At 40.4% G+C, this 20,371-nt stretch overlaps 1 protein-coding gene across 1 annotated transcript; it reads left to right on the forward strand.

Moving 5' to 3' along the window:
- The first annotated feature begins 582 nt into the window (after positions 1-582).
- On the forward strand, positions 583-15,176 carry LOC120529023. Its single transcript, XM_039753084.1, has 4 exons — positions 583-640; positions 9,758-10,302; positions 13,352-13,420; positions 15,055-15,176. The coding sequence occupies exons 2-4, from the start codon at positions 9,888-9,890 to the stop codon at positions 15,174-15,176; spliced, it is 606 nt and encodes a 201-aa protein (XP_039609018.1). The 5' UTR covers positions 583-640; positions 9,758-9,887.
- Positions 15,177-20,371: the final 5,195 nt, after the last annotated feature.

The following is a 20,371-nucleotide window of genomic DNA, read 5'->3' on the forward strand; positions in this document are numbered from 1 at the left end:
CGTCTTCCTGCCACACTCCATTGGCTGTTGTCAGTGGGCTCACCCTGCGGTGGGCTGGCGTCCTGTCCAGGGATTGTTCCTGCCTCGCACCTGACTCTTGCTAGGACTGTGCTCCACCATGACGCCTGTTAATTCTGTATTATTGATGTGTCACACATGATTAGTTTGCTAACTGGAAATCTCAGTGTATAGTAAGAAGGTAACGGTGTCTCTTAATATTACTGTTGTCATGTCTGAAACAGGGCAATGCTAATATACTTTTTTACTTTCAGTATAATGTGACACTTATTAAGTAACCTTTTGAAATAGTAACTATTTGGCAGGGTGCTTAGAAATTAGTTACGTCAATTTAAAAAAGCTTCGACAGCGTAAGTCTGAGACTAAAAGACATTTCTGCTTGTCCCAAGTAACATCAATTGCTGTCTTTCTTACAGCGGCCGTAGCTTCAGTGATTCTGCCTTTCAATAAGCGGGCAGTTCATCCTTGCAGTGGGCATCCCGTGAAAGACGTTGTGGGCGTTCCGTGAATGACGTAATAGCTACTGTATCTACCACGTGCTGCAGTTCCTCTCTCTTTGCTCTTGTGAGACCCTCGTGCTCAGACTTCTTCACGGTCAGAAGATCAAGCAAAGGTGCGGAAGGTGAGACAAAGTCGAACGTGGGGATCGCGTACGGGTGGGAATGCCGGCAGTGAGGAAGGTCGCAACTTGCTGAGCGGCTTTAAATTTGAGGAGGTGCCTGAGGCCGCGTGGTTCGCTTTTAAATGTCGGGGATTGAGCGCAACGTGGAGGAGGAGGAGGTGGCACAGCAAATCGCACCTTCACGAGGTTATTGTGAACGACGGGGTTCGCGGACTTTTTTGTTAGTGCTACGTTACTTTATTTCCCGGTCGATGTCACGTGAAATCTAATGCTACATCTGACCTTGGCCGAGGCGCGTTAACTCGGGATTGCTTCTGCTCTCTTCGCGCGCGTGCACTTTTAGCCGTTTCTCCTTTTGATTTCGCGCATGGCCTGAAATGTCCTGTCCGCCGGGTACGCGCTTGTTCAGTCGCTCGCTCCTGCACGGCCCCGTCTTTCATTTCTGATTTTTCTTGAGCTCTGCGTGTTTTTTGTGTTTTTCCTTTTTCCTCTAAAGCCATCATCGGTAAACTTTATTAAAGTGGCGGCGAACGATGTGACTTTATAGGGCGCGTTCAGGTTTCATTTCCAGCAATTTGTCTCATACTGAGACATATTAGAAATACTTTAAATGATTTCAATTATTGGTATTTTCTTATCGGGAAAGATGCTCGAGCGGTTTCACTATAACAGGGAGACTGATTTGTTTATTGAGAAATTAACAAAACAAGCATTACACAAGCGAGTGCTGCTAGAGGGATACAGTAAAATCTACAGCTGACATGGCATTACGAGTACATTTTAGTGATATTTCAAATGCTATTGTTTTATTTAATGTCCTTTATCCTTTAGTACTTTCAGTATTTCTGTACACTTTGATACTTTAGCTTACTAGAGATGGCGTGTTAAATGAAGAACAGGACTCAAGCCACTCGCGCTGTTTGTGTCGGACCACATGAAGCCATCAAAATACAAAATGTGAAAGCTTCAGAGCTCAGCCGAGCCGCGACTCGACTATTATGGGCTGGAGCTCAACTGTCTGTCCTCATTGTTTAAAGTGGCGAGCAGGGGGTCTGAGAATGGGCCACAGTGTTCACAAATAAGGGGGCAAACCGACAGACGGCATTTACTGCGAGTGCAGGGCTTTGGAAATTGGGGGCGATTGGGAAAATATTTAGTTAGTTTAGTCAGTCATTATCACAGGGTGCAAGGCAGGAAGAAGTCTCGAGCATGCTACCAGTCCACCGCAGGGCACACACTAGGGACAATTCAGGATCGCCAATGCACCTAACCTGTATGTCTTTAGAGGGTGGGAGGAAACCTACGCAGACACGGAGAGAACATGCAGGTCTCCTTACTGTGAGCCAGCAGCGCCACTACTGCTCCACCGTGCTGCCCCTTTGTTAGTTTAAAGTGTGCAAAATTCTTTTAAAATGAAAGTAGATTACGCAGCTACACGACTTTGAAGTAGAAGAGCCTTTTGAAATGTATTTTCTTTAAGTAAAGCGTGTTTGAAAAGCAAAGCAGTTATGAGGAATATGTGAAGAAGCGTTAATCCAAATGGCAGGGACTTTAAAGTGAGCCAATTCTTTACATCCCAATTGTCGTTACTTCCGATTAGGAATTGTGTTCTCTGAGAAATCTGTTCTCAGTTTATACAGATGTATGTTAAAATATCAGACAATAGCATAATTAGATTAATTACAGATAGCGGTGACTGTAACATCTTACATTTCCTGTATAGAAAAGTATTGGAATCCTACGGAAGCCGAGAGAGGACGTGCATTATCGTTATTATTATTATTACTTTTTAATTTCTCCTCGATATATCAGACTAATTTCATCGCGATCTCGAGAAAACCAAACTTGCATCAGGCTCGCTTACATTGGGACGCCTATACAACTGAAGCCTTGCTAACCGTCTTCTTCAATGGCGGACACTAACGTTATTATTTTCTAAACTAAGGTATAAACATATTTCAGCCATTGATTGAACAAAATGTGACGCGCTGATCAGTACAGTTCTGCTCGTCTGCCATTTCAAACAGGACGTGGCTTCAATACGCTAAACATTACACGTCAGATACAATTATTTCATAATTTCGGAATAACAAGACCTTTTGTTTTATCGATAGCTAAAATTATTCCGTTATCTCGGGGGTGGGGAGTTAAAAATAACGATATTGCACGCCTCTCTCAGCTTCTGTAGAATCTGCCAAAATTCGATTTCACAATTTTGATGATTTACACCTCCATGTGTGCGAAAATACCACTTCTGGAGTGGTGTGTAAACTCGATAACTTGAGTACATTTTCAATTTGGTCAACCAAGTTTTGCATACAAGTATTCGGTACAAACCGTAGATTTCTATCAACTTTTGAGCTCTTTCCGCTAACCGACAGTGGTACTTTACCTGAATATATACTCAGTTTTTTTATTCATGCAGTTGCAGAGTCCGATTTATTTAACTTAACTTTTATAATAAATGTTCAATATATTATTATTTTGATTTGAGTTTGTGTTGATGATTCTTTACTATATATAATTTAAAAATATAATCGTTGTCTTGCGGTTTACTCCTCAATTATCCATCCCCATATCTGAGTACAGGAGAAAGTCCACTCACGATTTATTTTATTTTTATTCTCACCTTCTCCACCTCGACTTGACTTGACTTGGTTTGAATGTCTTCCTTTTAACTTGAGACTTGATGTGACTGATGAAGGTCAGGACTTGAAGCTTAGATAAGATTTCCACATGTAAGACTTTGTTCCTTCTTTGGTATCAAGCATCACAAGAGTACACCTTAAAAACAAAATGTTAAAATTACCGAAAAAGCTGGCAGCTGTGGTTGGCAGAAGTTTACTGTTAAAAATAAGGTGAGAATATTTTTAGGTGTATAACATTTTTATTGTTGCATATTATGAAGTAAATAAATGTGTTTTTATTTCTTTACTGCACATTACAATAGACATGAACATTTAACCTGAAGCTGAAATGCATGTGCTGTAATAAAAATGCCAATCACTAAACCATCACAAATGCTGTCAGAAGCCCAGACCAGTATCAGTAAAAGAGCAACAGTCAAACATGGCACTCCATTCACTGCAAATCAATATAAATCGCCTTTAAGCTCAGCCTTCTGTGAAAAAACAATGGAAAAAGCGAGAGGGAAAATGGAAGAATTTCATCGAATACCAAGTGGAGGCAAGGAAAAACGTACTATTTGTTGGTTTTAAACAGTGGTATAAACAACAAAAGGAGCTGATCGCCTGACATAGCACAGTGCCCAAAATAAAAACGAAGTTGTCACATATCAAAGTCGCGTGAAAAGGCAAGTTGTAGCCCACCGTCTGAGTTTCATATGAAAGCTTATTAGGTTACAGAGAAAAAAAGGCACACAGTGAGGAAAAAGCACGAAATGTCAACTTCAATCTCAATGTTTTCACTTTAATCATGTAGTTTATTTTGTCATTAAAGTAGAACATCATAAACGTCATCTTAAAATTACTTAATTAACCAGTTTCTCAAATCACATCGTAATTAAAGTAGCACATTAAATGCTTTGTTTTGTATTTGATCTTCTATGTGCTCTATGTGTTTTATCTGTATAATATAATCAACATATTTTGCTGCATTTCACCTTAAAATGATATCGTCATCATATGTAAATACGCTTTATAAAGTGGCTCAGGTTGTGAGATATTATAACTGAAGTGCAAGTTTACAGTGAGGTGATTGTACTTATAAGTCCTAACAGTTCTACAAGGTGCAATTGATTGAGTGCGTTTAAAGTTCTTGGGATGAAACTGTTTCTGAACCGTGAGGTCTGTACAGTAAAGGCTTTAAAGCGTTTTGCCGTGGCTGAGACAGCGTGTCCTTGAAGCTGTATACCGATAATTCTCTTTCCGATCAGCTGCTGCTGTGATTCACACTCAGATACAGGGATATAAATACTCCGAGTCGTGCAGTGAGAGTAATATGGAAAAAGATGATCCGCTGTGGCAACTCCTAACAAGAGGAGCTGAAAGAAGAAGAAGTGAGAGTAACAACGCTAAAGCAGTTATGGTATTTAGAATAGTTTGACCATTCTGTGGACCATTATATTGTTACGAGTTAATTACAAACAGATGCATTATGCTAATAAACAATATGCAATTCATTTCAGTGTATTTATAAAGCCGCGTCAGGAAAATAAAGAATAACCACACAGGAACAGTAGCACTGCTTTGACGCTGGGTGCCGCCAGTCTGCAAAACCGAGCGGCAACTTGCGTACGATAAGGCATGAGGTACCGTGGAAAAGTGCGTGACTTTACGCCAAGTGTAGGTTTTATACATCGTGATTTGAACGTGGAAAAGTTCTTACGCAACATTTCTGTGCGTACACACCATTTATGCATGAGGCCCCAGGTCTGCTTTCAGACAGTATGGTGCATTGTCTGTCAGCTCTGCTCAAATGTCATGAAGATTCAGCTGGTTGATGTGAAGGAACTGAAGTGCTGCTGCCTGTGAAAAGGGGGAGAAGTTACAGCTCTCTATTAAGATAATATTTGTCAGAAAGTCCTGGGGCCTCATGTATAAGCGGTGCGTATGCACAGAAATGTTGTGTATGAACGTTGTTAATTTATAAAAGGGAACCCGTTAACAACCAGTGCCGTTCACTAATAACAGTTTTCTATGTGAAAGACTCTTAATATCAGTTAAATATAATGTAATTAGTTACATGATGTCCAGTAAATACACCTCACACAGTTAGAACTGCCTCCATAAAATAATCGCCATACAGCCGAATGTTTACTCGTCTATCACTGTGTTGAGAACGCTGTGCTCTCGGCTATCTGTGCTTTTATCAACTAGAACAGAAATTTTCTTGCCAAGAGTCTTTCGAAGAATGTCCTCCATATGTTATTGAAAGACATGGGCCAATGAATTTGACGAAGACTGCTCTCAGTTTCTGGCAGCGCGCCTCCCTGTTAACAATGTTTAATAAAGAAAGGACGCGTCTTCATCGTTTTTTTGAGCGGTATGTCCAACTCCATACACAAGGCCACAAAGTCCTCCACAAACTGGCGTCTTCCATCTGACGATTTTGTTGTTTTCTCTGCTGTTACCTGAAGGTGAACACCTATTGATCTTAATTTCTCCTTGTTCTTGAGATGGGTTTTAGATTTGATGAGGTCATTGCAAGTATCTTCTCGTGTGCAGTCTATGGTGTGCTGGCAAAACTTGCAGAAAAGTTGTCCCGATTCATAAAACTCATTGGGATATTGTTGTACCCTTTAATTTTGCAGTTAAGCTCGTGTTCCTTAGTATTTTGGGCGTAGTTGGGGTATCTAATTCTGCTCGCTTTAACATTTCTCTCTTATAGAGTTAGCTAATTCACATATCTTTAATGAGAAAACTTACTGGAAAGGCACACAAACAGACAGAGGTGCGACTGAATTTCTATAAAGAATTGTGTTCGATTGAAAAAAACAAACTAGAAAATAGTATCTGACTGATAGAAGTACAGAGTATTCAATCGTTTTAATATTGGGAAGATTTGTAATAGTCACCTCTTCAGTCTCTTAATTCTACATATTTCAATTTTTAAATCTAGAATCAATTTTTATGGTTAATTCTGTGATTCCATCCATGTTTTCCATATTGCAGAAATCATTGGGCCCTACTCATATAAAATCATTAACATGGCATGCAGGTATTCCAATACGGTGCCATCTTCATCCAGCCAGTAATAAACTGTGGTATCCACTTGTTAAACTTCTCCAGCTGTCTTCAGCGTGATCTCCTTTACTTTATTGTACCAGTGAAGTGCTGTGACTGTGAGATCCCCACCCATTATCTAACCCGCTATATCCTAACTACTGGGTCACGGGTGTCTGCTTGAGCTAATTCCAGCCAACATAGGGCACAAGGCAGTAAACAAACCCTGGGCAGGACACCAGCCTACCGCAGGGCACACACGCCCATACACCAAGCACACACTAGGGATAATTTAGGATCGCCAATGCAAACTAACCTGCATGTCTTTGAACTGTTGGAGGAAACCAGAGTACCTTGAGGAAACCCACGCAGAAATGGGGAGAACATGCAAACTCCACGCAGGGAGGACCCGGGAAGGGAACTCAGGTCTCCTAACTGCGAGACTGTGAGACCACACCGACATTTCTGAGCCTCCAGTTTTCCAGCACTGTTAGCCTCAGTAGTTGGATGAATATAAGTTTAATGTGTGGCAGTAATGCCCATTGCTACCAGACTTGACTTTTCTACAAATATTCCCATTAGCACCAATTCTGTTGAAGCAAAAGTAAGTGCCATCCATGCTGTTAATGCCATCTGCCTTTGGTTTGTATCTAAACACGCCGTGTAAAACAGCTTAAAAGCTCGCACAGCATCAGGACAGCCATGTTATATCTACACACACAGGTCATTCCATGTCACATCATCACACTTACGGACCTCATCATCACAGATTTTAACGAGACTTGGCCTGCTGATTTGGTCATCTGTGTGACCCATGGAACTGAAATTGGACGTGTCTTGGATCAACAATAATAAGGAGATTTAAGATAACAGAGTTTGAACGCTGTGCTGGATTATGACTTCGACTGTCTATTTCCACCTAAATATAACTGATCAGAAATGTTTCTCATATTGTTTTAAAGCTCTTTTTCCTGCTCTCTAGTTTGTGTAAATACTATACAATCCCCAGATATGAACAAATGACCATGTTATGAGTGATTATAATGTTAAATTTTGAATAGCAAGAAAACCTATATGTTTAAATTCACTAATTTTCACTAATGCTACCTTGTAGTGTCATGAACATCTCCAGAAAATTTCATTTTTGTTAAAATCTGTGATGATGAGGTCCGAAATTGTGATTATTTGACGTGGAATTACCCATCATGCTGGGGAGGCAGCATAAAGAAGGACGCCTCACGCCTTGACAAACTGGTGAGGAAGGCAGGCTCTATTGTATGCAGGGAGCTGGACAGTTTGACATCCGTGGCAGAGTGACGGACGCTGGGCAGACTCCTGTCAGTCATGGAGAATCCACTGCATCCACTGAACAGGATCATCTTTACTGTAACGCACTCCAGTTTTGATGTCACTACACTGGTTACCTGTGTCATTCAGGATTGACTTTAAAATTCTGCTTATGGTTTATAAAGCCTTAAATAATCTCGCCCCATCTTATATATCGGAATGTCTGACATCTTATATTCCAAATCGTAACCTCAGATCCTCAAATGAGTGTCTCCTTAGAATTCCAAGAACAAAACTTAAAAGAAGTGGTGAGGTGGCCTTCTGCTGTTATGTACCTAAAATCTGGAATAGACTGCCAATAGGAATTCGCCAGGCTGATACAGTAGAGCACTTTAAAACACTGCTGAAAACACATTACTTTAACACGACCTTTCTATAACTTCATTTTAACTTAATTTAACTTAATCCTGATACTCTGTATGTTCAATTTCCTCATAATAACTACTCATGGTGGCTCTAAAATCCATACTGACCCCAACTCTCTCTTCTGTTTCTTTTTCCGGTTTCTTTGTGGTGGTGGCCTGCGCCACCTCCACCTACTCAAAGCTTCATGATGCTCCAACAATGATGGATGGATTAAAAGGCAGAAGTCTACATGACCATCTTCATCAAGCCCTTCCATGAGAACCCTAAATCCAAAGAGGACTATTTCATTTATGTTAGGTAGAATGCCCAGAGGGGATTCTTTATTATGTAAAGCACTTTGAGCTACTGTTTGTATGAAAATGTGCTATAGAAATAAATGTTGTTGTTGTTGTATCTTGTGACAGAGGAGCAGCTTCAGTGACAGACTGCTGTCACCGTCCTGCTCCACTGACAGAATGAGGAGACCCCACATTATGTGACTCTTCAATTCCACCCGGGAGTGTAAATGTTAACATTATACAAAGTTATTGTCTGTTATACCTGCATTGTTATCACTCTTTAATTTAATATTTTCTTTATCAGTATGCTGCTGCTGGAGTATGTGAATTTCCCCTTGGGATCGATCTATCTATCTATCTATCTATCTATCTATCTATCTATCTATCTATCTATCTATCTATCTATCTATCTATCTATCTATCTATCTATCTATCATATAGTGCCTTTCACATCTATCTATCTATCTATCTATCTATCTATCTATCTATCTATCTATCTATCTATCTATCTATCTATCTATCTATCTATCTATCTATCTATCTCTACTCCAAATCAATGATACAATCCACCAAACAAATTGCACTTGCCCTTTTAACTCTGTAAAATCTGAATATCCTCATAGATACGATCCTTTGTCTCCTATAAACGCGACATCAGGCCTTTCTATCAGAACAGTCACACCTTCATCTTTGTTCAGATCTTCTGCTCAAATTGACATCTCAATTCTGTTCCTGTAAGCGACAGTCCAACCCCAAGTGCATGTTTTTTTTATTTCTAAGCTCAGTAACCCGTGTCCATATAAAATCTTCATTATTCCAGCTCTCGTATTTCTTTCTCTTGTCAAATGCAGTCAGGATTCTATAATTATCAGCCATCCTCTACTACGAATGTTAAACTTTAATAACAACACAACACCTTTGATGTTAGCCACACACTTTTTATTCTTCTCTTCTATAAAACACACCCGTTATGAGTAACCTCCTACAAACCCTCTCTCCTCAAACCCCGAATGTCCTACTCCCAGTTGGGATGCAGTCCCGTAATCTCACAAATAGGAGCACATATATAAGATATAGAATATAACAACTTCACAGAATGAAGCTCCCGATGCGCAGTTCAGCGAGGATATCCAACAAAGCCCTAAATATGACGGCTTTAATAGACCTGCCATTGCTGTGTCCAAACATGATGGTGCCATGTAGATAAAGTGTTGTCATATCTACATGGTGGGACTGAAATGTATGCCAATCCCCTTTAATGAGGGTCTGCAATGCACTTTGATCACATCTGAATTGTTGGATTTGTCATTTTAAACTGAAGCAGAAGAAAGCAAGAAAAATGTGTCTTTGACACAAACCTCATGGAGGGCACTGTGACCCTGAAGTGTGCTCATTATTTTAACTGAATTTATGAAGTTAATTCTACACTTTTATTTTCACAGGACTTTCCCATTTCACTTGTCCATACACTGAGATGTCTAATGGCCTCCAGCTCAGGGCTGCCCATGTGAGAAGAGAATCTGAGAAGAGAAGGGCAGACACTTAAAGAGAGAGAAGAGTTTCCCACAGAGCATGGCCTCTTTCAAAGAAGATGGTGTGGATGAAAGAACGGTGGACATTAAAGAAGAGGAGTGCGAGCGGCTCACACCAGAGGATGTGTGTGTGAAGCTGGAGGATCACGAAGAAAGAATTTCAGTTTTTAAAGAGGAAGAGGAGTGCAAGGGGGTGACTGCTGCCATTAAAGCTGAGGATCTGAATGATTTCTCCATTGGTCGTGAACTTCAAAAACATGAAACTGAGGATATTTTCAAGCAAGAGGCCTGTGAAGAATCTCCATCTAGTTTACAGCCCTGGTCCACTAATACGGGACGACTGGCTACACAGGAGAATTCTGCAGAGCTGAAGTCAGAGTTATCAGAGTCTGAAGAGAAAATCACAGAGGGAAATGGGAGAGAAGGAAAAGAGTCACCTGGGAGTGTTGGAATAAGTGAGTAATGTGATATAATATAAAAGAAAGAGAACATTTATAAATTTTAATGGTGGGTGTTCTGATGATTTTACAAGATTGAAATGAGAGTGGAAAACACGGTTAATTGAACTTGGATAAAAAACACCTGTTTGGGTGTGTGATAACAAACAATAGGTTACCTAATAAATGATAAATTAGAAAAACTTGGGTGAATAAGAAAAAATCTAAAGTGTTAAGTGCATGACTTGAACATCAAGAAGGTTTGACGTATGTTAGGCCAACAGTGCCTTATGTTCATTGAAAATATCAAAAGTCATATTTTGTTAAAGACGTGTATATTTCTTAAATTGTGTGGCGGTTAAGGTAGAAATGTCCACAAAAAGAAAAAAATAAGTAAGAATAAAATCCTCACCGCTGTGCACTAAATAAGAGTGAATTTGCTCAAGCCATTGCACACCTAATATGTGCCTTATCTTTCTAATGGTAATCTCATGCACTTTGACGTTAACAGTGACAACAGCTACATGTACGAGCCATGATGACATTCAGGGGGTCTCGGGGTCTTCATTCAGCATCTTGTGTTCTGCTCTCAGCCTGAACTTGCTGGGGCAGCATGGCCTGGACAAGTTGGCAGTGGTGTGAAATCTTCACTTGGAGATGATCTTGGGCACTTCCGTCTCCCACAGTCACATCGGGTCAATTTGGAGTCACCACTCCACTTCACATGCATGTCTTTGGGGATGAGGGGAACAACCAGAATAATCAGAAACGCCATTCAGAGCTCCTGTGTAGAACAACTATGGGCAGGATTTGACCCCAGGACACCTGAACAATACAGCAGCTGTGCTAAACACTGTGTCCCCATAACACAAGCAGATATATTTGTATGTTTATTTGTAGGCCAGATGAGTTTCTAGAGGATGTAAATATCATCACATACATTACAATTAAGAAGAGAAAACCCAAATTCAGACGCATTGTTGGGTAGGGAGGCTCTGATCAGAGTCTTTAGAGTTGATATTGATCACCCATTCCATTCCATTAGGATCTGCTGATACCAATAATAATAATAATAATACTGTGCTGTTGTTTTTTATTTTAAATAATAAATGTATTTTTAGCCATGAATAAACTTCACATTCCATAATAAAGTGCTACTGTATACAGCATACACAAAGGACATTTACCCATAATGCACACATAACGTAACAAAAACAAGCTGAGCAAAACAGAAGGCATGTCTTAATCATACTCCACATTTCTAATCAGTAAAATGCTAAATTAGATATTTGTAGCCGTCTACTACGACAAGAAGAAAATGAGACAGTCTTGGTGAACGCTTCAGGTTCTTATCTAAGAATATTAGCATCTCTGCATGTGCTGAGGACAGTCTGGTCCTCCTGTCATCCACGACGTGTTCTGCCATACTGAACAGACCCTCACTGTCCTCACTCGTATAAAGAGGGCACAGGTAGGATGACGACTTTTATTGGTCCTCCAGAAAGCCAGTGGCCCAGCATCTCTTGTGGTATGAAGTTCACAGAGATAAAGATTCACCTCTGATGCTGCTGACTCAAATATCATTTTTATCTTTATTCACAATTTCTTTGTGCATTCGGCAGTTCTGTTGGCAGGGAGTTTCTTTGGATCTCTCGGCTGTCATCTGTCACTCCGAGTGTGTCTGTGTGGTCGAGACACCAACATGAAGCAGTTTATGTGTCTGAGATTTGCAATCATCTGTGAAATGCGTGTCTTTGTACCATTGTTTAATTTGGGGAAAAAATCATTATGATAATAATATCTGTTAAGGAATTCATAACTGTATAGTGACTATTCACACTCAATGCTTATTATGCATAGTTAGTATTATTTTATTTACTCTAGGTCTAAAAACTAGGCTCATACCATTCTACCCAACACGCCAATAAGAGGACTGATTACAATTTCTAACTAATCGACCTCCACTTGATAACGATTTATATTTATGTACCAGCTCAGTAATCTTTGCATTCCTTTCCTCCCATCTACCTACACATTCACTAAAAGGCTAATCAAAGGGATTTTAGTCAAAATAGCTAATGCCTGGTTAATTAATTATACAAATAAATCAGTCAACAAACACTCACTGGCAGATGGAATTGTGGATCTAAATGATCTAGAAGGTGACATCTTCCAGAACTGAAAGTGGCTGGTTGTCCAGGCTTACAAATTCCACTGGTTTTGTTGTCACAGTAAGTCTTTGCCGTTCTTGATATCAGTATTATAAGGTTGAGTTTTCTAAGTGCTGCCATTACTGGAGGCCGAGTGAGAGTAGGTGACTGAGTTAGACTAAGCTTGCTGGTCACCTCAGCCCGAACAGCTCGTTCTTCACACCAGTCCCTTTTGTGTTGACTTCTCAGATGCTGAATAAGGTTTGTATTGTTGAAAGTGTTAGCAATGAATCCTCCATCACAGACTTCTTTTTGCACATTTATTACAAACCATAAATTTGTTACCTATCATTGGAAAGCAATTAAACTGTTAGACGGGTGAGGACGTGTTTCGGTATTTTGGTAATGTTAGAACTTTGTCTTGCATCCTTTTTATCATTCAAGATTAGATGTTAATGTCAGCTAATTTGCTGATCATCGGTCAAGTCATTTGGAGTGAAAATTGGCTGATTTTGATTTGTGATTGATTGGTCAGATCAGGCCTGTCATACGAAAGAAAGGTCAAGAAATTGAACAGACAGCACCAGAACATTTAAAGACCGCAAACGGAGTGGCCAGACCAGAAATGGAACCTCAGTGCAAGGAAGGAACGCCAGCCAGTGTGCCACCACTTTACTTGTACTGTTTCATTTATTTTAACAGGCGGGTATTGGTTAGGAATTAGGACATCAAACCCTGTAGTTGCAGATTCAAATTCAGCTATTAACACCATGTGACCACGAACAAGTCACGTGACCTGCCTGTGCTCCTGTTGAAAAACAAGAGACATGTAACCAATTGTGTCTCAAATCTTGTGAGTCACCTTGGATAAAGGTGTCAGGGAAAAAATAATAGTTAAAATGTTCTTGTTATTTCAGGTTTACAGAAGAATGTCCGCTTCTCTCCACCTTCATTTTGTCAGCCCTCTCCTCAATACAAAAATAAAGGTATGAAGAAATCCTCAATAGGATCAGAGAGCCTGACAACAGCATTTTTGCAGTGCAGTTCTCTCCCTGCTACTGTACCAACACTGACAGAAGCCATCGAAACTGATCGACAGCAAGTGGAGAAAAAAATCCAAATTCACACTGGAAAAAAATGTGTGGAATGTGGCAAACAATTTAGACACAAAGGTGATCTTAATAGGCATATGAAGATTCACACGGGAGAAAAATCATATTGTTGTCATGAATGTGGTAGGCCGTTCTCTAGCAGAAGTGAACTTCAGAGGCACAGAAGAATCCACACAGGTGAAAAACCTCATTGCTGTTCAGAATGTGGTAAGTCGTTCTCAACGAGAGGCCATCTTCAGACGCACCGAAGAATCCACACAGGTGAAAAACCTCATTGCTGTTCAGAATGTGGTAAGTTGTTCTCAACGAGAAGCCAACTTCAGACGCACAGAACAATCCACATAGGTGAAAAACCTCATTGCTGTCCAGAATGTGGTAAGTCGTTCTCAAGGAGAAGCCATCTTCAGCGGCACAGGAGAATCCACACAGGAGAAAAACCTTATTGTTGTCCAGATTGTGGCAAACAATATTCTAGCAAACTCAGTTTTCAAAGGCACACAGAAATTGATACTGGAGTGAAGCCATGTTGCTGTTCTCAATGTGGAAAGAGGTTTTTCAACAGTAGGTGTTTTCGAGTACACACACAAACTCACATTGAAGAGAAAATGCAGTATGTCTGTTCTGAATGTGGCAAATGTTATGCAAACAAGAAAAGTCTTCAGATACACACCAAAATCCATACTGGAGAAAAATATTTTGCTGTTTTGAATGGGGGAAACAATTCTTAAACTTAAGCGTACTTCAGTCCCACATCTGAACTCACACTTGCGAGAAACCATATTGCTGTCCTGGATGTGATAAGCAGCTCTCACAACAAAGCATCCTACAGAGCCACATCAGCTTCACACTGAAGAGAAACCTCAGCATTGCTTGGAATGTGGGAAACAATTCTTATGCCTCAATTCACTGTATGATCATAGGAGAAGTTATATTGGAGAAAAGCCTTACAGTTGTTCAGAATGTGGAATATGATTCTCCTATAACAGTTCTCTTCACAATCATTAAGTAATTCATTCTGGTAAGAAACAAAGCTGTTCTGACTGTTGCAAGCTTTTCTCAGACAGCAGGACTCTTGAAGATCACATGAGAATTCACTCTGGAGAGAAACCTCATTACTGGCCAGAGTGTGGCAAATGATTCTCACATCATAGCGCACTTATCTGCCACAGAAGGATCCACGCTGAAGAGAAGCGGTACACCTGTTATGAATGTGGTAAAGGGTACTCTTCCAGAAGAGGTTTTCGGAGACACACAAAGTCATATTGGAGTACAGCCTGTCCCAAAAATGATAAATGATCTTTCCATTGGATCCTCAACAAAAATAATTCTTCTGAATGCTTTAAAGGACTCCAGTTTAAAGTAGTTAATAAGTACATAATAATAGTGGAGAAAACACTGAAAGTGGCAAACAGATCGCAGATGTAAGGTCACCTCAGAGCCACATATGAATTTACACTGGAATACAACACATTTCACAAACAACAAGAATCTTCTTCAACAACTTATAGGTGCAAGAAAAAACCTCATTGTTGTCCTAAATGTGGTTAATGCTTTTCAGACAGCAGTGGCCTTCATAGTCATGAATGACTGGCCTACTTGTGGTAAGCCTCTTAGCTGTTCTGAATGTTGAAAGTGGTCCTCCTGTATCAACCGTCATTAGCAACATGTAAGATTTCATGAAGGACTCAGAAGCGGTACTGCCAGGACGTCAGCCACACATGGACTGAACACAACTGAAAAAGTTGAATGTAATAATGAAAAAGTGGAGAAGTCAATATCAAATCCACAGTGCAGTGCCAACTACCAGGAGGTGCCACTGACAACAAGGGGAATATTTTTGTTTCGAGCTTTGGAGATGGGGCCTTATTTGAGTAGCAATGAACTTCTACCGTCTCTGGGATGTCAACTGATGGCTGACGCCTGGGCTGAGTGCAGACAGCCGTTCTTAACCCTGATAATGAAGAAGTCATTTAGTGACGTCAGCTGACAGCCAATGCTGTCCAATCAGATACTGGGGAGGGACAGTCGAGGAGGACTGGAGACTTAAAAGAGACCCGTCACATGACAGACCAATGTAGAGGGGCTTTTTAAGACTTTTAAACTAATTTTGGTTATCATTTATAAATAAGAGTCTTTACAAACCAAACACATTCATCGGCTGTTTTTCAAGAGTGAGTCCGAATGTGGAAATTTAAGAAGATCAAAATACAAATAAAATGAAACATTCAGGGTTCAAAGAGAAATGTTTAAGACCTGAAGAGGGAGTCACAACAGCATGTTAGGGTTAGCACAGGGGACAACAGTGTGAAGAATATCAATTAATGTGTAGAGGGAACATTATTTAAAATAATAATAATAATAATGTTATGGAAAATGGGATACCATAATAAATGCACAATACAATGAAAATGAAATGAACTGATTTTATTGTCTGATATATAAGTGAATAAGGGAAGACAAAGCAGAAAACACGCAGGGATCTCTGCTGCCCCAGCTGTTAATTTGATAAATTAACCTAAAAATATAACTGATGTCACTTTGCTCCATGTCAGTATATGCTGGGTGGTGTGTGAAGGACGCTCTATACTCTGAATGTGTTGGTTCAGGTTTCAGTTTGAGTTCAGCACCTTCTTCATATCGATACCCAAGACAACGTTTCTTCATGTTGAGACTACAAGCAGGATGGACGATTAAAAGCTCTGCTTTGAGAGAGTGTCAGCTACACAAAGCTTTGGCTTCATTAACTTGACAGAAAACTCCAAAAAGCAGAAGTGGCCCCTTCTGTACCCCCACCACTGAAAGTCAAATTTGACCCCCTCACTATTCGGCGTTGGTTCACTCTGCTTGGACTTTCTGTATTTTGTAATTTTATGTTTCATTTTTTAGTCACACTCTTTTTACATTTTAGGTCATTAATATTCTCAAATGTGTGAGTATTGCTTGACTCTTACAAGGACTTATCTAAAAAGGGTACATTGGCCATGAAATGCAAGAAGGAAGAAAAATATAAAAAGTGGAGACCACAAAATGAAGAGGTGACATCGATGTAATACGCTCAGTGACAGAGGTGATGAGGACAAAATCAGAAAGGACAGCACAGAAAAGGCAGGTACTAACTGAAAACAAAAGAAGAAAGCTGATGGGTGGAAAGAACTGTCAGTCACTCCTAAGTGGACTGTTAAGGACAGCCGTGGCATGCAGACTTCAAAGTTAATGTGTTTTTGATTTCAAATCTGTGACCATGTACTGAATAAGTCTGTTATTTATCGGTTAACATATATATATATATACACTGCTCACAAAAATTAAAGCAACACTTTTTTATTGGGCCTGGCATGAAATCAATTAAACCTGTCCGATAATTTTCTGGTTGGTTAAGCAGCTGAGGTCATTGTTAATCACTTTCAGCTGTATTGGTGTTCATGGACTTAACGACAGGTGCACTAAAGTGGCAACAATTAGAAAACCCTCAAAACAGGACTGGTTTTACATGTGGAGGTCATTTCAAGTTTCTCCCTCTTGATCTTTTTTGGCTGGTTTTCCACTCGTGCTAGTTTTGGCTTGAGTAATCATCTCTACTGGCAGTATGAGGTGATTCCTTAACCCTACAGAAGTTGCACAGGTTGTCCAACTTCTCCAGGATGGCACATCCACACGTGCTGCAGCAAGAAGGTTTAATGTGTCTCCCAGCACAATCTCCAGAACATGGAGGAGATTTCAGGAGACTGGCTGTTATTCTCGGAGAGCTGGACAGGGCCGTAGAAGGTCCTCAACCCATCAGCAGGACCGATACCTGCTCCTTTGTGCAAGGCAGAACAGGCTGAGCACTGCTCGTGCCCTACAGAATGACTTCCAGAGGGCCACTGGTGTGAATGTCTCTACACAAACAATTAGGAACAGACTTCATGAAGATGGCCTGAGGGCCCGACGTCCTGTAGCGGGCCCTGTGCTCACTGCCCAGCACCGTGGAGCTCGACTGGCATTTGCTCAAGAACACCAGAATTGGCAAGTCCGCCACTGGCGCCCTGTACTTTTTACAGACGAGAGCAGGTTCACCCTGAGCAGCTGTGATAGACGTGAAAGAGTCTGGAGAAGACAAGGAGAACGATATGCTGCCTGCAACGTCGTTCAACATGACAGGTTTGGTGGTGGGTCAGTGATGGTCTTGGGAGGCATATCCATGGAGGGACGCACAGACATCTACTGCGTAGGAAATGGTGCTCTGACTGCCATAAGGTATCGAGATGAAATCCTTGAACCCATTGTCAGACCCTACGCTGGTGCAGTAGGTCCTGGTTTCCTCCTAATGCATGGCAATGCCCGGCCTCACGTGGCAAGAGTATGCAGGCAGTACCTGGAGGATGAAGGAATTGAAACAATTGAATGGCCTTCACGATCCCCTGACTTAAACCCAATAGAACATCTGTGGGACATTATGTTTCGGTCTATTAGGTGCCACCAGGTTGCTCCTCAGACTGTACAACAGCTCAGGGATGCCCTCATACAGATCTGGGAGGAATTGCCACAAGTCACCATCCGTCGTCTCATTAGGAGCATGCCCCGACGTTGTCAAGCATGCATACAAGCTCGTGGGGGCCACACAAGATACTGAAAAGCATTTTGAGTAGCAGAAATTAAGTTTTTGAAAAAATGGACTAGCCTGCCACATCTTCATTTCACTCTGATTTTAGGGTGTCTACACAATTGAGCCCTCTGTAGGCAGAAAACTTTTATTTCCATTAAAAGACTTGGCATCCTTTTGTTCCTAAGACATTGCCCTGTCGTTATTTGTATAGATATCCAACTTCATATTGAGATCTGATGTGTTTCTTTAAAGTGTTCCTTTAATTTTTTGGAGCAGTGTATATATACATACAGTCTTTGGGGTGTGAGCAACTGTTGCTGGGGGTGCCAGAATCCATGAAGGAAGAAAAATGAAAAATATTATTTGTACAAAATCTTAATTTATTTATCCATTCCTAAATAATTAAATGGGCAGGCTATTTCGTATCAGTGCAATACGCTGCTTGTTAAAACGGATGACTCCCGCTCTTACGTGCAAGTCTGCGTGGATATTATGATTATTACGTTTCTTTTCAAGTTCTATTTAAATTTTAAATAGAAGGAATTTTTATTTAGTCGACAGAATATTATTCCGGAATAAATCAACTCAAACCTTAAATAACTTATAATATTTTGTTGTCCATAAAAATATATCCTGTCTAAATTATACAAGTTAGAAATAAAGTAAATGTTAAAAGAACAAACATTCAAATTTCTTTACTCTTATGTAATTTTATATAAAAATAAACTTAAATTTTAAATATCCCAAAAGATTTTGCTCTCCATAAAAATATATCCTGTCAAAATTATACAAATTCAAATATGAACATGGTGCATAACAAAACCTGGAAATATAAATAAAATGTGTTCTTTTCAGCAATAACAAATCAAATCATTCAGTTGTCTTTGCTCATATGTCATTTTATCAGAGCTGGACGCCTGGCATCTTTTTTTGGCCACAAGTTCGTTTCTGTTTGGTGTGAGGTTCTGTGTTGTGGAGATTCTCAGGATGGACTGCAGGTGCTCATCAGTGAGGCGACTCCTGTGTGCTGTTTTGTTAGTCTTCATCACTGAGAAGAGCTTCTCACACAGATATGTGCTACCAAACATGCACAAGGTTCGAGCCGCATGTAGACGGAGCTGGAGCATTTCTGCGGGAATGGAGTGAATAAACTGTGCAGGCCCTGCAGTATCGTACTTTGCCTTCAGTGTGCCATTACACTGCAGCTCAATCACCTCCATCTGAATCTGCACAGGTGCAGTTTCCACATCGACAGCAAATGGGTTGCGAAACAACTCAAAATTCTTTTTTTGTTCTTCAAAGTCACCAAAAGTGCATATTTGGGAACACCGTTGTGCCGATTTGGTTCAACATTACTTGGCAACAGGGAAAGTGGGGCAAGTTGCACTGGTGCATTTGTGTCTCCCATAAAAGTAGCTTCACTTGAAATCACTTTGTGATTTTGCACGGTAAAACGTCTGCTGAAGTGTCAGATTCTTCTTTAACTCTTCTGCTTTCTGTATCTTCTGCATTGCATTCAGGTCTTTCAGGTTATCTTGATGTTTTGTCTCATAGTGCCATCTTAGATTAAATTCTGTAATTACAGCCACATTAGCTCCACAAATGAGACACACGGGTTTACCGGCAATGTCAGTAAACATATACTCAGCCTCCCATCGGTTTTTAAAGGCTCTATGTTCAGAATCACCTTTTCTCTTGGCATCGTGTGAGCTAGCTTCGCAATAACTTGCAGCATCATAAGCTAGACTTGATTAACGGTAAGTGTTCGCAAGGCAGCTGAAGCGCTGCATTATGGGATCTGTAGTTTATTGTGTTACCAGCGCTTCATATCCCCGGGCCATTAATAACAATAATACAGTATAAAAAATGATCTCGCGGGCCGGATATAATTACACGCCGGGCCGGATGTGGCCCTGGCCTTGAGTTTGACACATATGGACTAAATAGAACTTGAAAAGATATATTTTTCAATGTGATCGCAATTCAGATCGAGTTGACGCACTACAGTACATCGAGCCTGCGTGCTATTGTGGTTTTGCCTGCGTGCCTCAATAAGTTACCCTCCCCTCTCTCTTACTTTTTAACCGTTCATCTAATGAATACACTGAGTATGGCTTTACCAAAACAATCATTGATGCGAATAAAGTATCCATTATTCATAAAGCTTCAATTGGTGATCTGTCTTTCTGCGTTAACCGCATATTTTTTCATACGTCAAGTGGATGCGAAGGTAAAATGAA

This window comes from Polypterus senegalus, chromosome 4 (genome assembly GCF_016835505.1).
Source record: "Polypterus senegalus isolate Bchr_013 chromosome 4, ASM1683550v1, whole genome shotgun sequence".
NCBI lineage: Eukaryota > Metazoa > Chordata > Cladistia > Polypteriformes > Polypteridae > Polypterus > Polypterus senegalus.